At 37.2% G+C, this 20,614-nt stretch overlaps 1 protein-coding gene across 2 annotated transcripts in view; it reads right to left on the bottom strand.

Annotated features, from left to right (window-relative positions):
* The window catches only part of SKAP2 (src kinase associated phosphoprotein 2), a 116,891-nt gene that overhangs the window by 8,687 nt on the left and 87,590 nt on the right, over window positions 1-20,614 (bottom strand). For both annotated transcript variants that reach the window (XM_040589317.1, XM_040589318.1), the window contains 2 exons: window positions 8,133-8,201; window positions 1,456-1,568 (listed from right to left, as the gene is read on the bottom strand). In XM_040589317.1, coding sequence (XP_040445251.1) covers window positions 1,456-1,568; window positions 8,133-8,201 — 182 coding nt within the window. The remainder of the gene's footprint in view (window positions 1-1,455; window positions 1,569-8,132; window positions 8,202-20,614) is intronic.

Below are 20,614 nucleotides of genomic sequence, written 5' to 3'. Positions count from 1 at the left end.
AATCACAGCATGATCACAGGACAGTTCATATACAGAGGACAGCTTAAGCTACTGTTTTTTCTATTCTGCTCCATTTTTTTAAATTAAATTTCTCACTCTTCTGGGAAAGGAGTAGCAAATGATTTTTTCACCTACAAGCTGAAGATTAAGATTTTATAGTCTCCACACCATACCAGAAGAGCACAACCCATGAAGAGGCTAAACTTGTGCAGTGGAATCCGTTTGTTCACGGGCTTTTCGGGGGGAGGGAGAGGGGGAAGAGATGATTAGTTTAAATTAGTACCATTCTTCAGGGCTGTATAACTGCTTGAAAGTCTGCCCAATCCAAGAGTGTTATCCAGCCTTTAGTAATGCAATTCAGTTATTAGTTTAAGTGACAATGAAATACCTCAAAAGACATACATGGGCACATTACCATTAGTAATATATCTTCTATATTTTTATATAGGACTATCTTTCTATCCATAAATCTTAAATTTATTTAAAACAGAAGCTGTTACATTTATTATCCAGAAACACTGCAGTTAAGGTATCATGGAAGATTTAAAGCAATTGTGACAAAACTGAAGAGTTTGAAACTAAGACAAACAGATGCCTCTAGCTTTCACACACCTACTTGTACATATCTTCGGCGTTAATTAGACTGAATGGCAATTACATCTGAGATATATGTTCCACATATATGTTAAAAGGTATGGGTTTTTTCAATGAGAACTTGAAAAGCTCAGCTTTTTTCATATATATGGGAGAAAGATAAATTTCCTTTGATGAATTGTTCAGAAGTAGACTTCAATGGACCATTAGATACACATTTTAGGAGAGGTTTTGTTTTTATGCAGGGAGTTAAGGAAAAATAAGAATATTGCTAACATGAAAATAGAATAAAATTTCACGCTTATACTGTTTCTCATCCCTTTAGATGAGAGAAATTACATATCTCATTTGATTTGCAAACAGGAAAGCAGTAAATTAAAAATTGCCCAAATCTGTTGGAGCAAACAAATCTGGAATCTGAGCTGTCAGAACAATTACAATATATATATATATAAAGATCAAAGTATTGTTCAAAAACACAAACCATCTTCTGTAGCAAGATGCCCAGAAAGTCACAAATATAAATCAGGAAACAAAAAACATAACATACAAGATAATTTAAAAATCTACAAGGTTAACATTTACAAGCAGAAAGCACTTTGTTTCCCATTAAATCAGTTATGAAATGGTAGCCAAGACCGAACAAGTAAATAAACACACTTTTAAGTTAATTCCTGTTAACATGGCTATGTTTTAAATGTGATTATAGTTCATTTGACAAAATAATTAATTGCAGTGAATATCTGATTGCAAACAAAGGACCTGAAAGGGAGTGACAAATTTCCCCCCCTAGAACTGTGGGAATGTGCCCTTCTGCCATGGCTTTCTTTACAACTATGTAATTCCAGTAGCATCCCATACCTTGCTGAGAATGTAGATAACATCACCACGTTTGAATGTCAACTCATCAGGTACATCTCCTGTGCAGTCCCACAAACCTTGATAGAAATTGGCATAATCGGTATTTTTGCTATCTGCAAAGAAAACAGCATCTAATTACAAAAGGATAAAGATTGAGGGGCTAAAGTTACTTTTTAAATCTCCAGATAGGATGAAGTTATTTATTAGCACACATTTCTTTCTTCTCTTTTTAGAAACAGCTCCTTCATACCACAAAAGCAAGTGGAAAACAAGTTTTATGTGAAAGCCCTTCACTGGCAAGTTGTATCACTTAAGAGACATGTAGCTACAGGTTTTCAAAGCATTTTCCAGCTGCAACTTAAAGCAGCTACGTTTTTTCCCAATATATTTTCAGCAAGCCATATTTGCATCTCAACTTGAAGCTGATAAAACTGCTAGAATATAATTAGTAATAATCTGTGAAAGGAAGCCAAAGTAAGTATTTTGTGACCGCCCCCTCTCCCCCTCCGCTGTTCCAACAAAACTAAATAACTTCTCTGAGAACATTTCAGATAATCCTTGACTGTTCCTTCTGAAATACTGGAGAACTTGGAAACTGTTGCTGAAGCTGCATTTTAAAAATATTTGTGCCAGCTCCAGTTTAGGACATTAAGCTCTGGCTAAACATGCAACTACACTGCAGTCATAAACTCATCCTTCTAACAGCATAAGCACAATGGATGTGCTGTGTTCAAGCTGCCATACAGACCATTAACTGATTGATTATTTAGCACTCTTTGCTCTGTAATACGGCAATAACACAGTAATAAATGCTTTGTCATACACTTACAATACAGAGTACATCTATTGAAACACAGCGCTTACACACAGTTAAATACACTGGCTGCTTCTGTTACACTGCAAACTATTTCCTGTTTTTAATTCCATGAAAATGGAGTGTGATGAGTTAATGCAAAAAGAATGTAAGCAATACCAGTAAGATGACCAGTTACATTATGTATACACTAACCAGACAGAATGTATATGTACTAATAATTTACATCACTGGAAAGCTATCTTCTAATTCTGATAACATAAATATCACTGAACTGGCTGGATCAAGGCTGTCATCTTAGTTTTGTTATATGATCCTTGAACAGCAGGCTTGCTGGTTATTCCAACATATACCAGTTACATTTGCATGTCATTAGTACTCTACACTATTATTTATAGTTTACAATTTAATCATCATTGGTTCACTTATATCAAGTATCAAGTGATAGAAAGCGTCACGTTATAAAAAAATATAGCAGTATTCAACTTGTGGTTTTCCCTATTTTGAAAAATACCGAGACTTTCATTTTAATACCCTCTGCATGAGCAAGAAGAGCTTGTTTTCTATTTATCCATTTCAACCTGTGTTCTGTAGTGTCTTGATGGCAATACCATCATAAGGCTAACTATTCACAACCTTGATTTTAAAGCTGCCATTTAATTTTCCATAAACTGCTGATTAGTAGCTACCACTTGGTATATAGCACTAGGGGGCATTCTGACTACCAGTGCACAGATTTTTTTTCTGTCCTCACACCAAAACCATTCATAAATAAGAGATTTGATTACCGTAAAATGCATAGATAGAATAATTTCAAGAGGAAAGCAGAATCCGTTTGAAATGTTGCATCTCCAGATTTTGGCCCTTCCTGTTTGTCAGCTCAGTATTCACCAATTTAGCATTGGACAGTTATAAACAGTAACACAGATTAGCACCAAATTAATTTGTGATAAATATTAAATCAGAATCTCTTTTCAGTCTTTTGATACTGCACTGATCACAGTTCCCTGTCCCATCTCATAAAAGGTAATGTAAGCTCATGTGAAAAAAACCTAAAAGTTATGTCGATATTATGTCCCACCTTTCAATCTTTCAGCAGTTGTCTTACCGATTTGGTTTAAAATACATTAATCAGACCTGTTACTTCTTCAGATTTGCACTGAAATGAATCATGACTTTTCACACCGTTTTTTATCATTTTGAGGTCTGTTCTTACCTCTATGTGCCTGAAGTAACTTCTGTTAACACTAATGGGAGTTACATGGGGAACATCAGCAACAGGAGAGATCCCACAGCAGGTGAGACACATCTCTCCCTAGATGTTCATCATAAGCATTTAATTAAGTCTTGAAGTAGGAAAGCAATTCAACTAATAACACAGCAACATTAAAAAAGATTAATTTTAAAGTAAGTTTATTGCAACAGTGAAGATGTTGCCCAAAGACTAACCGTGGCTCTGTGCCCCTCATTTGTAAATTCAACATAAGACAGAGTTGTGGAAATCAGAAAGCCCCATTTCTCGAAGAAGCATATAGCAGTACACCAGGAGCACAGAAATTAAAAATAGGCAGAGAAAATGTCAGTTTAATTTGTGAACAACTATGCTGGTCTTCCAACAAGTGTTAATTTCAGTTTTGAAATACCCACTCATACCCACCAGCAGAAGTTTCTCCGAATTCTTTAAGTGCAACTACACATACATAAAAGCCAATCAGAACCTATACATCTAAAGGTCAAAATTCTTCATTAAACTGATTCACGGTGCTTCACAGACACAGAGGTAGAACAACAAAAAAAAACCTGCAGAAACCTCTGCAAAACACAAGCCTGTTCTTTCTTATTTCAGCTTCTCTTTCAGCAGGAGAGGACCCTGCCAAGTTTCATTTGATTGCCTCTGAAAAACCAAATAAAACAAAACCAGGAGACATGGGAGAAGGAATTTGGTATTTATGTGACAATGAAATCAGGTGGAGCTTCTTAAACACATGTAGTACCTGAAAACAGCTGGTAGGTTTAGTATCAAGAACTTGTATGTCCATTAGAGTTCAAATTCAAAAAGGTACTGATTTGCTGGCATTACTCTGCCACAATTACACTCTATTCTTACACACTGTGAAATGTTGTGGGCCTTAAAAATACTATGATGACATAATTGCTAAACTTAAGTCTGTTGTATTTTGAAGGCATGGTCACTTCGGCCATGTGAATGAGGCACAATAAAAAAAAAATTTAGATGTGTAGCACAGGGTAGAAAACAGTTTGTTTTTACCTACCCACTACTTTTAATATTACCAATCACAAGAAATGGCTGAGCAGGATTTTGGATAGATTGTTTCCCCAGGAAATACTTCTTTCATTCCAGGACAGCTATCTGGATGAACAACTGTTCAACAGTTTCCAAAATTCTTCCATAAAGAATTCCTCATGGTTTTCTTCTGCCATCTCTCTTTTTCCATTAACAGTAATAGGAACAACAGGTATTTTTGTCCAATATCCTGATAAAAACACTTCTGAGGCTGACAGATCAAACAGCAACAGCTGCCAGCCTTCCTGATGGTAGGCTTAGACTGTGTATTTCACTGAAAAATACCCACACCTGACAATACATGCTTGAAGAAAGGAAGGTGAACAGTTCAAGTAAAAAAAAAATAAAATAAAATTTAAAAATCTGACAAGTATATCATTCAAGCATGCACTTCAAATATTGTAGATTGTTTAAAACTTATCAATGCCCATGGATTACTCAAGGGAAAAAAATTATAAGAATATTGTAACAGCCTCAATAGACAGAAAAAAACCAAAACCTGCCAAAACAGATTAAGAGTACGTATTTCAGAGGGATTTAAGTGTGTTGTCCAATTGCAGCCTAAGCCAATCTAACTGCAGGCTGTTCCATTCCTGCCCCCTACCTTGTCACAATTTTGGCACTTGCCATTTCTGAGCACAATCCTGAAAGAATTGACCAAAACAAACATCGGAATTACAGCCCAAGTATGGAAATGTACTACTTAAAACATTAGAATAAATGTGACTGTGCCTGATCTCCACTGATCTTCCACTTTAACATTGATGGCATCTAAGTTAACAAACTCTACTATGACAGTGACTTAGAACTCATAGTTAATATCATCTGTTCATGCATTGCTTGTGGAATGAAGGAACGTGTGTGTATGTTTTCCTTTCACCACTGTGATCCACTGCCCAGTATATTAAACAGCTTGCCATTCTGATTTATATTCCTTGACTCTTGATCAGATTCCATAAAAGTTGATAGTGTCAGATTTGAAGACTACTAGTCTGGACTACTTAAAAATACTTGAAAGAGGTGAACTGTGTCCCCTTTCGGTGATTATGTGCTCAGTATTTACCATACTGAAGGCTTAAAGATGGAGACAGATGAAGTTCAATATTAAAGCTATCGGAATGATTCTGTCTTACACAAGTGATTTCGACCTCCAATGTTGGATCTCCATGCCCAGATGAGATATAACCTGTTGAAGAACAGTTATTTGTTTGTTCTGGTGATGTCTTAAACTGCAGAGAATGCCTGTTACTTACTTACTTACTTGCCCTTTGTCCCACACGCCATAAAAATTATGAAATAAGGGCAAAATAACTGCAGTGTATTTATTTGGACTCAACATCTAATCTAGCCCAATCTGTCCAGTATAATCTCTCTCACTTGTCTTCTCCTGCTGTTCCTTACTTATTCTAAAATCAAGGAATTTACACTGAGACAGCACAGAACATGACACTTGCTGAAACAATGATTGTGGAAATGATAATAGGTAGATAGTGGTAGCAAAAAAGACCCAGCAAGTTATATTATATAACTGAAACTCTTCAATGTTTTGGTGTTTTTAAATAGTTAGGTCACTAACATATAATCTAAAGCTATCCAGCAGCAAGAGTCAGCATCAAGACTGAAGGAATAAAAAGAACTCAAGTCTGCACATTAACTGGAGCAGAGCTAAGTTAAGGCAAGAAAAGAGTAGGAAAAAAGAAAGGTTTTTTGCACTTATCAGGCTGAGCTTACAAACAACTTCCAGAATACTTTCTGTGAAATTCAGGTTTAGTAAAGCTAGGCAATATATTAAATTTAAGAATGTATGCACTGTTCGCGTGGAAAAATCACAAAATATTCTTGAGTCAGGTTAGGTATTTATGATGCAATTATTACAAATACCCATGTCAATTCAGCCCCAAAAGTCAAAGAGCGTTAATTCAGTGTTGAAGAGTTAACACAATAAGATCAGATCAGAAAACTATTGCTTGAAATTAATCTGATATCTGGGGAGAACTGTTAAGGTACTTTCAAGGACATTACACAAATACTAGTAAGACTGATAAGGCTGCTCTCATAGCAGTCAAAACTTTTCAGAAATGAAGGTGCTAAGGTTTTGAGTTTTCAAAAGTATGACTATTTAGATCTTCAAGAAGATACATTACTGAAAAAAAAATACGCTGTTGGCAACTTTATAATTGGATTGACCCCACGCTCCATTACGACAACACACTCATAATTACAGTAATGTCTAAATGAGTACTAAATATTAAGGCTGTAATGAGTCATGTTGTTTTACACATGTTTTTAGCAGAGCACAATATTAACAGTGTTGAATGACTTGGCTCTTGTTTCCTTTCCAAGAAAAGCAACCCAAAACTCCTCACAGCAACCTGTTCCTGCTTTCCTGTATGGGTCAGGAAATCAGGCCTCTGTTTCCTCCCCACATGTTGCAACAGGAAGAGCACTGCAGAGCTACTTCCTAAAGGAACTCTTCTTGCCCACCCTTTCCTTGACAGCTCTGAAAGAATTATGTGTATTACGTACGGTGGTGGAAGGAGAGGCAGATTGCATGTCAGTGCAGGTCACAGTTACAATGCAGCAGATCTCAGAAAGGTGTAAGGTCTGATAAGAAGCAAGTCTCCTCTGCTTGCCGTGTCAAATCACCCATAGTTTATCTAAAGGTCTGTGCCCTTGAAGCACAAATATATCTTGTTTTTAACCATAACTGGAAATACCCTTCTGTCAAGAAAAGTTGTCTGGCCATGTGACTTTACATGGTATATGCAGTTATATTTCCAGTCCCAGAAATAATTAGCACGAGGGCAGTTTGCCAAGCTAAAGCTGAGAGAATATCCTTCACTGCCTTTCTGGGTATTTGTGTCCTTTTCCAATTTTTATGCTGCTGTCACCGGACTCTGGCATTTCTTACCCAATTCATTTGCTTTCTGTGGTAATCATATGCAATGAAGATATGCATGGCCAACATTTAAACAGGCTGCAGATCAATTAGTGGTCTTAAGTTTATCTGATTTTTATCAAAGAAGACAGAGCTTTGGGTCGATTGTCAGAGCCTGTGTCAAGTTGACCTTTTCAGAGACGTCTACATTGTCGGTCCCTTGGGCAACTTGTTGTCCCCTGTTAGTCTCTGAATGGCAGAAGTCTGTTCTGCTCAAGCACAAAGTATACACAGATGTCTATATTACATTCTTATAGGTTTGACAGCAACTGCATGTTGTATCTATAAACTGTCCTTTAGCAGTGACACTTCCTCAATGATGATAAGCTAATTTATGCAACTAAATCTCCTTTGTGCAGAAATGAAAGCTAATTGAGTCATTACAAAGTAATTCAGGAAGGAATACCTTGTATAAATTGGCTTACTTTATAAATCCTTCTCAAGTGGTTTTCATGCATCCTAAGTGGTGCTAAGCAGTTTTGCTGCCATCAAATACCCAGGTGAAAAAGACAGCTTTGCCGAGCTATAAAAACATTATTTTAAAACGGCAAAGGGAAGAGACAAGAAAATAAAGGTAAAAATAGTGCATACAGAAAATAAAAAGGAAAGATTTTAATTACCTGAAACAGTGGTAACTTTCTCCTGGCTCAGTCTTCTTGGCACTTCAGCCTTTGAAGGAACACGTTCTTCTGCAAAACACATAACTGCAAATGAAACTCTGAAGGGACACCTCAGCTGACAGGAATTACAGCCCACATTAGTCTGAAAGCCACGCTCTACATTTCCAGAATTGTATGCCCTGTTTACTATTTTGCATTTGTACAGAAGTTGGAACATTGTTATTTCTGCGGTTTCCCCCACCCATCCAAATGCTCCAAGAGCTTTCTTTCAAAATCTCAATTGTGAACATCTGTTTCCCTTTTCAATCTGCTCTGAATGCGGTAACACAGAGCTGCAGTTCTGCTGGGTCCTATTCTGCTCCATACATTTCTTGCCAGGATAAAGGAAACTGAGGATTGAAAAAGTACCCCCAGGCCATGCTAGAATTCTGATGTTCTTAAGAGAGGTATGCAGAGAAGGCAGAGGACATCTTACCGACAGCACTGTGATACAGAGACCCTAACTGGACACCTGCACGATGGGAACACGGCCACTACAGCTGCCATGCGGTCAGTGCTCCTAGCCACGGTTTTAAACAAGCCAGACTCCATCAAATAACTTAGTGCAAGTTTAGGAGACAAGAAAAGAAAAAAACCTGGCAGCGATCAGCTCTGCTGCATGTTTTCTGGCTAGCAGGCTTGGAACACTCCAAAATCCCCACAGGCAGTTTTGAAAGATGTGCTCCATAGTCCTTGTCCAGCACAGACAGGGGACACCCTCTCACCCCACCCTCACTTAAGTAAATCCACACTCCACTCAGTACAGGGACATAGGATCTGCTCCTCACACCTCAGTCAACAATTCGGTTGATGAGGCAAAAAAAGGGAACAAGCTCTGAGGTTTTTTAGCTCTGTTCTTTCTTTAGGTTCATAAGGAAGTAGAAACGGATTTATCTTGGCCTTTATAGCATATGAAAACTGACAAAGCTGCTGTACTGAATGAGGAAACAGTACATCGATAAACTCACTTCTTAAACAACAACTGGACTTTCAATACGTATAAATTATTTGGCTTTGCTACTCATCACATATCCAGACATTCATGCTTATTTTTAAGGCACACATTTCAGCAACTAATTTTGATATTTTATTAATGACAGACAACAGATACAGAACTCACAGCTTTTAAAATGTTCCTTATTGTACAACTTATATGTAATTGCCTATCTACTTTGTCAAAGAATGAATTTTATATCAACAGTTCAAAGGTTTTTTAGCCTTGTAAAAATTTAATGTATCCACAAGACTGTTCCTGCAAACATTAAAGCAGATGTTTAAAGCACAAGAGTAGACCTGTTGAAATGAGTATGTATAAGTGCTGCTAACCTATATACACAGTCCTACAAATATTACCATTATATCATAAGATTCACTTTACAAGGAGCTTTGAAATGCTGCCCTACTAAGCCAGCAGGAGTTTTTGCTCTCTGACTCTTGACTAGCTAAAAATCTGGTCGAGGTGAATGTAAACTATTATTTAAGCCTGGGGGGGGACGGGGTGGGGGGGACAGAGGGGGAAAAAAACCCCAAAACAATAGAACAGGGAAAATCTGAAGCTGCAATACAACACAAAACACTATTTACTGCATTCAGATGCAGTTATGTGTTTTCCCCCACTTGGCATAACTCTTGTCGCGTGTTTCCAAGTACACTCATTTGTTTATTTTGAGCACTCACAACTGGAGCATAAATGGCAAAAATATTGTCCCCATGTGCCGTGAGGAGCACTAGGAGGCACTGTCATTCTGTGGCTTCCCTACCACTATGAGACCACTCACAGTCACATTTTCTAGAATTGTCCTTTTTTCACAGAACAACCCAGTTTCATCCAACACACATAGCAAGATATATTATTATTTATTTACATGTTTATTATATAAAATTATATTATATATATGAAATAAAATTTATAGATATATATTAAATGTTGATATTACACATTACTGAATGTTTGGACTTACATCAGTTGGTGTGTCGAATGTACGGTGGATTTTAACTGTATCAACTATCATGGTCATCAAAATAGCTTAAACTGAGGAATGACTTGAGTAAAGGAGATTTCAACTGAAGTAAAACAGCAGAGGAGGATTGAAGAGATTTTTTTCATAAGGTACAGTTGAATACATGTAGATTGTATTGTGGTTTCATGGAAAAATTTAGGCATCTGCATTGCCTTTCCTGAAAAACTTACTTCCTAGAAACAAGAGTTCACCAGATCCATACCTGATGATGAGAAGACGACTGAACCAAGGCTCCTTGAATACTGAAAAGGTCCCAGATTCGAACAAAGGCTGCCCATATTAGCATACTGGTTTGGATCCCAACCATCCCCACTTACCCCGTTTTGCTTTATACTAGAGTTGTCACAGAGAGGACAAACTTTCAGGTGCAATTAGACTGGAATACTCACTCCCAAAGCACTCTGAACACGGTCCCGGGGATTCAGTCCGTGGAACCAGACTAAAGTGACTCCATAGGAAACCTCTTCTGAAACATGCGCAGCACGAACATCAGGTCCTCGGCACAAACTTGTGCCTTATGAATCTGTTCTAAATGGTCCACACTATTTGCTAATGCAATCACGCTCACAGTGGAGCAGATGTACTTGCTAATGCAATCATGCTCACAGTGGAGCAGATGTAACAGGCTTGGCTTAGGATGGTCAAAAAGAACCTATGATTCTTACCAGTGTTTTCTGGTATTATGTCATGAAGCAACAACTATGTGCAGATGTTCTTTAAACACAGCAACCTCAGTTACCCCAGGAATTATGGCCATAGTCAGATGCAACATACTAAAAATTGTCTTGCAACAGGGAATACAGTCAAAAGATGAAAAATTAAGATAAAAAAATACAGAAGTCCTTCCATATTATTAAGACAATGTGTAAGAGGAATCACATGGACCTTTTAAATAATCTAGTACAATGTTTCGTCTCTATCTCTTCTTCACACCGTCACTACTACTGCAGCGAGAAAATACTCTTTTCCACCTTCTCACTATGTCAAAATGAGACTAATCATCACTAATCAAACCAGTGAACACTTCTAGAGCTGTAAATCCAAAGAACCCTTGAGATACAGGTTATGTTCCATACTCTGCTGGTACTCAGAGACTCTAATGGCAAAAAAACCCCAACCTTACAGAATTCTTGTGGTGACAATGCACCGAGGAACTAGCTATATTTGTTATGGGTTTTTTCAGTTAGTTCATGAAAGCTGTTGAAAATAATTTATTTAATTTGCAGTCTGAAGAAAAAACAACAAAAAAATCACCTGATCATACATGATTCTACCATCCATACAGTATAAGAAGTAAACAATGAATTCTACACTAGCTGAGTTTTTTTACATTAATCCATTGATTTTTTTTTCCTTTCAATTTCTTTTTCTTAAAGGGAGGTGGGGAGGAGGGGTTGGGGAATCAGACTACTTGAGTATAAAACAGATAAGCCTTTGGCTTGAACAGTGCATTCCTTCAATGGAATGTAGCATCTCCATGATAAATATGAATAAACTTAGCAGTTTCCTCTACTAATACACTATTTAACCATCTTTTTACATTAGACTCTAATTTAATGCCATTATTAATTGGTATTCTACTGTCTTCTAGTCTCTGACACAGTGTCACTGCACAATACTAGTTTATTCTTAGATAATCCCAGGTTGTGGGTTAACATATTCTATTCAACACTTGAATAACAGTAAACAAAAACAGCTCAGCTATGCAGCAAAATCTACCAAACAACACAGATGGTTATAAGGTTTTCATTGTGTGGTTTCCATAGCAATCATATTGCAAATCTGGAAGCTTCTTGCAAATAAGCAGCTTGTATTTATATGCCTTTCGGGCTGCAGCATGGAACTCTACAACATGTGAAGTTGTTATTCCAATCACATATTGTTAGAAAAATCATTGGAAGATGTTTTGATCAGTTTAGATAAAAAATACTGCAGTGCATAATGATACAAGCAATCACACGCTTGTAATGCACATCAATATATTTTCATTTGAAATTTCACTGTGGTGTCAGAAGGTTATAAGCATACAAACAAGTCTTGTAAGACAGACCCCCACAAAAATACTTGTATTATTAAACAGTCAATTTAAAAATATATCACAGCATCTTTACTTTGTACTCAGCAGAGATGACAGACGCATGCAGACAAAAAGGTGTGTACAAGAACTCCTCTACTGACACTTAACGTCACGGGTCTATACTGTTTTGCGCAAGAAAAAGTAAAAGATACAAAAGCTTCACTCCTTCACACTGTTTTTTTTGCTACCAAAGAATGACTCTGTTCAAAAGTAAACAAGAACTTTTAAGTGTGAATAAATGCTTGCTGTGGAAAGAGTCAAGACCTTTTCTCTCCCAGATTTATAATTTTATGAATTGACCTAATCCCACATAGGCATATGACAATTCTTATTTCATTCCTGCTTCCACGGGTCAAGCTAGCTCCCACCCAACATCTCAAACAGAAAAGTCTTATTCCTGCATGACAAGCTTGAGTGAAAAAAACAATTTCCACAACAAGCAGAAGAGACAGAGACAGAAACATGTCATCCAGACAAGCTAAACCTGGTATTACAGATGAGATGACATCAAAATATGAGCAGAAGCAGCAGCTGCATCTGAATAAACAGTCACCACTGTCCTCAGAAATACGATGGGAAACAAGTAATACAGAATTGTATTCCAACAGAACACAGAAAGAGATATGCAGGCTATGAATGATATAAAGATACATTTTAATGAACAATATTAACACTTTAATTTTAGTTGAGAACAGCCCATGTCAACTCCTAGCCCCAACTCCTTTCAACACACATGATCCAAGTCTGATTCCAAGACCCAGGTAAAAGGTTTCATTCAAATATACTACCAGCTAAACTGGATGGGACCTTCAACTAACACTTTTTGCACAAGTTCTAAGGAGCTTTTGAAAACAAACATTATTTAAATTCTAGCGTAAATGAAGTTGAGTATACGCACCACTCTGACTGTACTGACCTCCCAATGGCCTCAAATAAATAGGACTGGCTGTAGAAAGTGGAAAAGCTAGAATCAGAAATACTTTAAGATAGAAGGGACCAGTGGAAATTGCTTAGTCCAACACCCTGCTCTAACTCTGAAAGTTAGATCAAGTTTCTAGGAAACAGCATTTGGCTTCTTTTGGTACTCCATGCTAAGCTGTTCAGCAGCAGTTTATAAGGGTCTGTGCATTTTAACAGTTCACGTATGAGACAGCTGAAGCTAATGACTTTACAGAACAGGATTAGCTCAAATGACTCAGTTTTGTCCACATATTGCCAAGTCTCCAGATGTGAGGTTTCCTGGATTCCTTGAGAAATCCTGCACTTTTTTTTTTTCCTCTCAGTCGCACTCCTTGTATCTTGAAAAGGCGCTACTGTGCACCACCGATACTCCCAATTGTGTACACAATCTGAATAATCAAACCAGCCATCTCAGCTAAAAGTGAAGCACTGTCTCCTATTGAGAAGACCTTGTAAAAGTTACCACCTCATCCTCACAGAAGAGATTAGTAGATATTGTCATAAATTAACTCAGGATCAATGCTGTAGGAAAAGGAGGTGAGAAGGAGAGGAAGTGATATTGGAGTCCTGGAAAGTCACTTAGCTGTTTTCTGCAGAATAAAAATTCTCTCTTAAAGCAACCTTCCTGTGACACCACCCAGTGAATCTAAGCATATGTTATGGTTTGGCTTAATCAAAACCAAAAACCAGATATAACATTCCCTTCCTATTTTGGAGTTACAGCATTTGCTAAACTAAAGAGTAAAGTAAACCAAAAACATCCCAGTCTCACTAGGAACAAATACAAAACACACTTCAAGGCTGCAATTTTCTAGTCTTGTGCAGAAGAATGTTGTTTGGATCATATAACTATTGCTATGAAGAGTAATAACCAAGTGAAGTAGTAGACAGAAATGAGCAAGTCTGGAGAACTGTTTGAGAAAAAAATTTCTTTCTAAATACATCTGTGAAGAAGACGCTGCGTTTCTCCTATATTATTGTACATCCACATGAACCATACCTGGGCAATGGATGAAAAATCCCTGTTTTTAAAAGCAGGAAGATACTATGTGACTTCTCACAAGTTTACTGGAAAAAACAAGCACTAAAATATTTTTCTAGCAGAAAGCATTTTTTATAATGTTTTAGGGCAGGAAGTATGAAGACTAAGTGATCAAAGAACACAGCTCTGTCCTTGGAGGAAAAACAGTTACCCTCACACAAGACAGAGAATCGAGCATTGCTGGCAAGGTTGTCCACAGTTTTCCCAAAGTGGATCTTTTCACTCTACCGGGCATAATTTCACCAAGTTTTCAGGAAATGTAGGAGCATGCTTTTCATATTTGCCTTTCCTACTTCTTAGGACCCAAATATGTTAGCACCTTTCCTCTTTTTCTTTCCTTTCCCCAGAACCAAGTGTCCCAGTAATCTTGCTTTCCTGCCCTTGCCCCATTCTGCAGTCACAGCCAACTCACACAAAGATTAATTTTGTTCATTTACCAAACACAGACGTTGCTAGTGTGAAAGGTGCTGCTTCCAGGCCTTCACAAGGCCCTTCTGGCTTTAAGAGCAAAGTATCACAATGGGAGGAAAACCATGCTCAGTCACCTGAATGACAGAACAGAACATTTTCGTTAGGACAACTGAACAATCCACAGCGGTACAAGGCAATTCCTGGTTTTAGTTATGAATATATTCAGATTTAGAGCACTCCTTGCTAAGAAGCTCTCCTTGCAAAGAAGCAATCCTCAGTCATGTTCTGAGTGACAGCTGCATCAACGTTCCTAGCACTAGTCTTCCAAACAATAATTTAAAACCTCCGATTAAAAAATTTAAAAAAAGCAACAACTTTACATTCTCTACATTCTCTTTTTCTTCTTAGACAAACACAGATGCAAAAGAATTAACAGGTTATCAAATTAACATTAAAGGAGGAAAACAATTAGCTAGTCTGACAGGATTAGAAAAAATAGAAGTATGTAAAATCTTGGTCACACCAATAGCAAGCTTGGGAGGAGAGGAGGTAAAAAAAGGCCGGAAAAGCGTAAGTACATACTGGGAAAGACCATTTAGAATTTCTATTTTGGAATACTAAAATTTATTTGGAAATAATGCTTTGGATCTAAGTATTATTAATAAAATTCAATACAAATATGCCGAAGTGCAATATGCACTGCATAGAAATAAGAGATGGGGTTTGCACTGACCTTTTTATTTTCTCATGAAGAAAGACGTGGTAATAGTAATTCTTCTCAAGAGAAAAGATAAAGGTCATCACAAACAAGTTCAATCATGGATATGCACACAATAATTATAATGAAGAATTAAAAGAAATCACAGGGAGATCCACTTCCAGAAACTCATTCATTCTTCTCCCATATTTATATTCACAGACATTTTGTATTTACAATTAAAATCACTGTTTCAGAGATTCGTTTTCAGAAATCAGGTCTCTCAGAATTGTCTAATCCTATATGCTAAATAAACGAGTCAGAATATATTAAACTCAGAAAACAAAAAATTATTTGATGAGCCATCAAACAAGGTGAAAATCTTGTAAGTGACTTCAGAATCCAGCTCTTTACAAATTCCTTAAGTTTGATTGGCACTTATTTAAATGTTACCTATACTTTTTGATCAAGAGATTAGATAACAACTTCCACACCTGAACAGAAGCATCTCTGAAGGTAAAGTTTCACGTTAGCTTCCAACAAAAGCACAATTTTGGCTCCACTTCTAAAAATGTTCCTAAATCTTCAAATTTGGCATACAAAATGGAGGCAACAGGCATCTTACCTACAACCATACTCAAACACTTAAGGAAAGAATAAAATATTTTTAAATATTCCTCTTAACAGGCCTCAACAATGTAAAGGAAAGCTTCTGGGGTTTAATGTTTCTACATGCTCATCTAATTATTAAGCTGCTTAACGAAAAATGCTCCCTCCTCTGTCTCCCCTCACCCTCCCAAAAAAGTAGTTGCAATTCATGGACAGAATGAAAATTAGTAGTTCTAACAGACAAAACAAACAATTTTAAAGCTGATTCCATGGTTTTATTGTAGGTTCACAGGAATTTGTGCTACAGACTGCTTGCCTAAATACGTGTGGCATGCACAGAAGTGCATTCTTTACATATAAACATAATAAGGATTTATGTGAACTCACTGTAACTAAAATAAATTTGTTTGTTCTCTCAACCCGTAACAGCTCTTAGTTATGTAAATAGTTTAAGTGTTCAACATGACATTTTATAAACCTTATTATTAAAATGTTTTGCTAAAATAAATGTGGTGGCTATTAAAATCTACATAGAAAATATAAATAGTTCTCTATGTAAATACATCTAGCAATCAAATATTCAATTAACTGATCTACACTGTATAACTCTGTACTACAGTGTTATTTGACAACTATGTACAGGGGTTATATTTCTCAAGCTTAAATTTATATGATAGCTAGAAAAAGTGTCAAGTAAAGTTTCTCATACTTGTTGATCAGCAGCAAGATTTAAATTTAAAAGCCATTTCTGAAAACTACATATCGCTAATTGTGACAAACGTGACTTGACATAATATTTACATACATAGAATTCATAAAGAAAGCATCTTATTTAAACCACATAATATCCTTTAATAATCTGCAGGGCTAAAGTATTCAAATTTATAGTCTGATTCTAGAAATTAACTTACTCAAAAAAGAGACAGAAGACAAGGCTTTTCAGCATAGCTCACTTCAGTAAAAGGAAACACAATACAGTCGTTGGCATGTTTCCACAAGAAAAGTCTGGCTCCCAGATGCTTCTCTTAACTCCTTTACAAATGTCCTACCAAGACATTTTTGCATTCTCTGCGTTGATCATTAACTGCACATTGACAAAAAAAAATTCAGCAGTTTTCACCCTTTGGGTATTTTCATGAAAAGTAACATACCCACCCCACTGCCTCTTTTCACTGTTTATGGCCCATGCATCAAATCGAATTATGTCAACTACGCTCAATCTTTTCTCCAGCTTAAAGGGCGAAATAAATTGTAAAAATATTCTTGTAACGATTCACTAGTAAACAAAAATCACGTTAAATCAGAAATAAGCAGAAAATTATAGCTCCAATACAAACTCTTTCCACGTACCACATTTTGGGTAATGTTCCCACATTCATTTCTACAAACGCTGCCCCATTCCCCCATTCTCATACCTTAGGTCCAGAATGGGACCAGCAGCTCTGGATGTCAGACCTTACTAGCCCTGCATGCCACGTACCACGATGCACCCCAGGCAGACGAGGTAGGGCAGCAGGGATCTGGAAGTAGTTCATAAGCAGGAGATGACAACTGCACCCCAGGCAGCTCACCATGTTACTGTGGGATTGGCATGCGGCTGGATCCCAGAAAAACCCAGGGGCCCCAGAGTCCCAGATTACTTGAATTCTCTCACAGCTGATACTTTGGATTACCCAGCTCTCAGGCCAGAGACGCAACACAGTCCCAGTTAGGCTGTAAGGGCCACCATTCGGAGGCCTGAGCTAGGCGGTTTAACCAGAAATTGGGTCTTATGACCCATATGGAGATTATGACAAAATCATATCCATCTTGAACTTTTGTTTACTGAATTATCTGAAACCACTGTTCAACATTTAGTAATGGAGATGCCTTACTACTTAAGGAAATAAATATGAAACGGGCACGGAGGCAAGTATAACTTCAGTTAATTTCTTTTGGAACAATGGAAGGATGACCCTCATGCTAGGATCCACGGGTTTTCCTGTAGACTCTGCTTTGTTATGAAAATGCAATTCCTTCCTTTAATTCCCAGTTTTACTCGCAGTTGTCTTCAAGATCCAAGGACAGAATAATTGTTACAGCCTGCTAAGACAAAACCCTTCCACAAACCAAAGATGGAAGTACTGGAACCTCTTCCTTAAGGATATGGAAAGTTCCCAAGATCTTAAGCTATTTTCCATTAGAACACAAACTCAAGGTAGAGAAAAATCAAGATCTGCTAGGAAAAAGTATTCAAAAAAATTACTGAAACTAAACAGCTCTTGCGCCAACCATCCCCTATCTGGATGAGAAAATTTTCCTCCCACCTTGCTGTCTAATCCATGTCTCACTGGCTTGCCAAAACAAAACAAAACACAACACAACACTTTGCTCGGTCTCTTCTGGCTTCTTAAGAAAACGCTCCTCCGTTCACTGCTGAAGCTGAGCTGTGTACGTGCACCCTGCAGTCCCCTGGAGCATCCCTCTCTCTGCTCTAGGGCACAGCAGACTGCTGCATCTTGCCCTCCCTGCCTGGTCCACTGTGGGGTCCAGGAGCTGTACCCTGCTGACCGTTTTCTTTTTTTAGAAGCAAATAACCTGCTTCTTTCAAAGACCCCTAAGCCAGTCCCGGGAGCAGCAGTAAAGACAAGGAAAGAGGCATCTTCTCCTGTGTTGCCTTCCTTGTATGTGTGTAAACTAAACATAACATCCATTGCAAACACAGTACACTAACACGCAAGCAAATCAGGTACACATGCATATGGCCAGCAAAATTCATGAAGCCAAGTGTTTTGCTTGGCTAATTTCTCCATTTTTGATGACAGTGGGTAGGAAAGTGAGTAGCTGATAAAAAGCACACTGAGAGGAAAAGACATATACAGAAGGATTTACACTGATGTGTTTCTAAAGGCTGAAAAATTCAAATAAGGAATTCGTATCCACAGTAACAGAGTGATTAATTCGGCCTTTAAAGCCCACCTTGTTGGGTCTTATTTGAGAATCCAGTTGTATAAAATATGGTTCTTTAATAGCTACCTTGTGGAAACCAGAAAAGTTGAGAAGCGATAGCCTGAGGCACCATGTAACCTCTGGTTGCTCTTGTTTCTTAAAAAACCTCTACCTAACGGTTTTAATAGCCTGATATGCAGTCATTTGTCACAAATTCAAAAAGTAAAGGTTCCTTGATCTATCTATATAGTATTCATCACTGTTATAGCCAAGCAGTAGAGCAAGCCCAACATTTCTATTTTCATAAATATACATAATACAATTGACATTTTGCTTTGAACTTGCTAAACCACAGCAATTCCTCACATTTATGGTTAATAAACTATCTCACATACCAAGACATTTCTTCTGAATGTTTTGCATTAGAATTATTGCACTGCTTCTTAATTAGATAAAAACAGTGCTACCAAAGAAAACTACTTTGCTTTCAAGAGAACGAACTTTGGGTCCATAACCCATTGAAGACATGCATGCATAAACAAAGCTTTGTTCACATTTAACATGAAGCCAGCTGTCAGCAAGAGTCAACACTGAAAAAACTATGATACAAGTAAAATTACTTTGTGCGATTTTGTCTCACCAGGATGACAAGCCTTTCTGAGACAGGATTCTATCTCTTAATAACAAACAACTTCTGTCACATACTGTTCACATCAGACTGGTTTTACAAATCAATAGTGTCAAACGTTGTTTAGTGCTGGTGGCACAGAAAATAGTACAAAAATGACTGATCAGTACTTGCAGTAAGATATTTCTTATTTCAATAAGTAAATTCTCTTTCAATGAGTTGAGTGCTAATTAGTTTTTGAAAGAGTTCTTTAAACATAAAAATGCATTATTTGAAAATACTTCCTGTTTAGCTATTAAATTATGTCTTCTAATTTTAAGCAAGTAAGCTTCAAAATGCCAATGGACGATGCAGACTTAAAAAATCTATTCCTTCTTTATTGGGGGGTTTATTTGGTTTCTTGGGGGGTTTTTGTCTGACTGGGCTTTAGGGTATTTTTGTTATTTTTTGCTCTCTGAAATACAGAAACAAAATTCAGCCTTTGCTAATCCAAAACTTTGATAAACACAGCCTTTCCAACATGAACTCTTTCAGTTTGTTGTAACAGTTGACCAGAAATTCGGGAAAGCCACTCCTATTTTCTCCACTTGTAAACTCTATGAAAACTATGACATTCAAAACATCTGAAAACGATGAAGTCTTGCAAGCAGTTCAAAGAGAGGAGAATAAATACCTAAACTTAATAGCACACATTTTCCATTTACTGTAAATATTGTAATTTTTTTCAACTGCTTTGAATCTCATGGATGACCAAATTTGCTGCAGCAGAAGTGCATTACTAAAGAATACTCTTCTACGACTATTTCTCAGCAGACAATCCCACTCCAAGTCCAATCAGCGAATATATTCACGCAAATCAGACTAAATATGAATACTTAGTTATTATTAATTTTTATTGTCCTCCTTGCTTGCACATTTTTGAATGAGTATGTGACTGGGGAGCAGGGGTTGAACTGCATCATAGACAGTAGGCTTCCTGACAGCTATGGGCCACCTGATGTTCACAGGCCACCACTTTATATTAACTTCACAAGAAACACTGAAGAGCCTATGAACCTAATTTTTCCTCC

This window comes from Falco naumanni, chromosome 4, assembly GCF_017639655.2.
Source record: "Falco naumanni isolate bFalNau1 chromosome 4, bFalNau1.pat, whole genome shotgun sequence".
Lineage (NCBI taxonomy): Eukaryota > Metazoa > Chordata > Aves > Falconiformes > Falconidae > Falco > Falco naumanni.
Note: the sequence above shows the minus strand (reverse complement) of the source record. Positions and strands in the feature narration are given on the sequence as shown.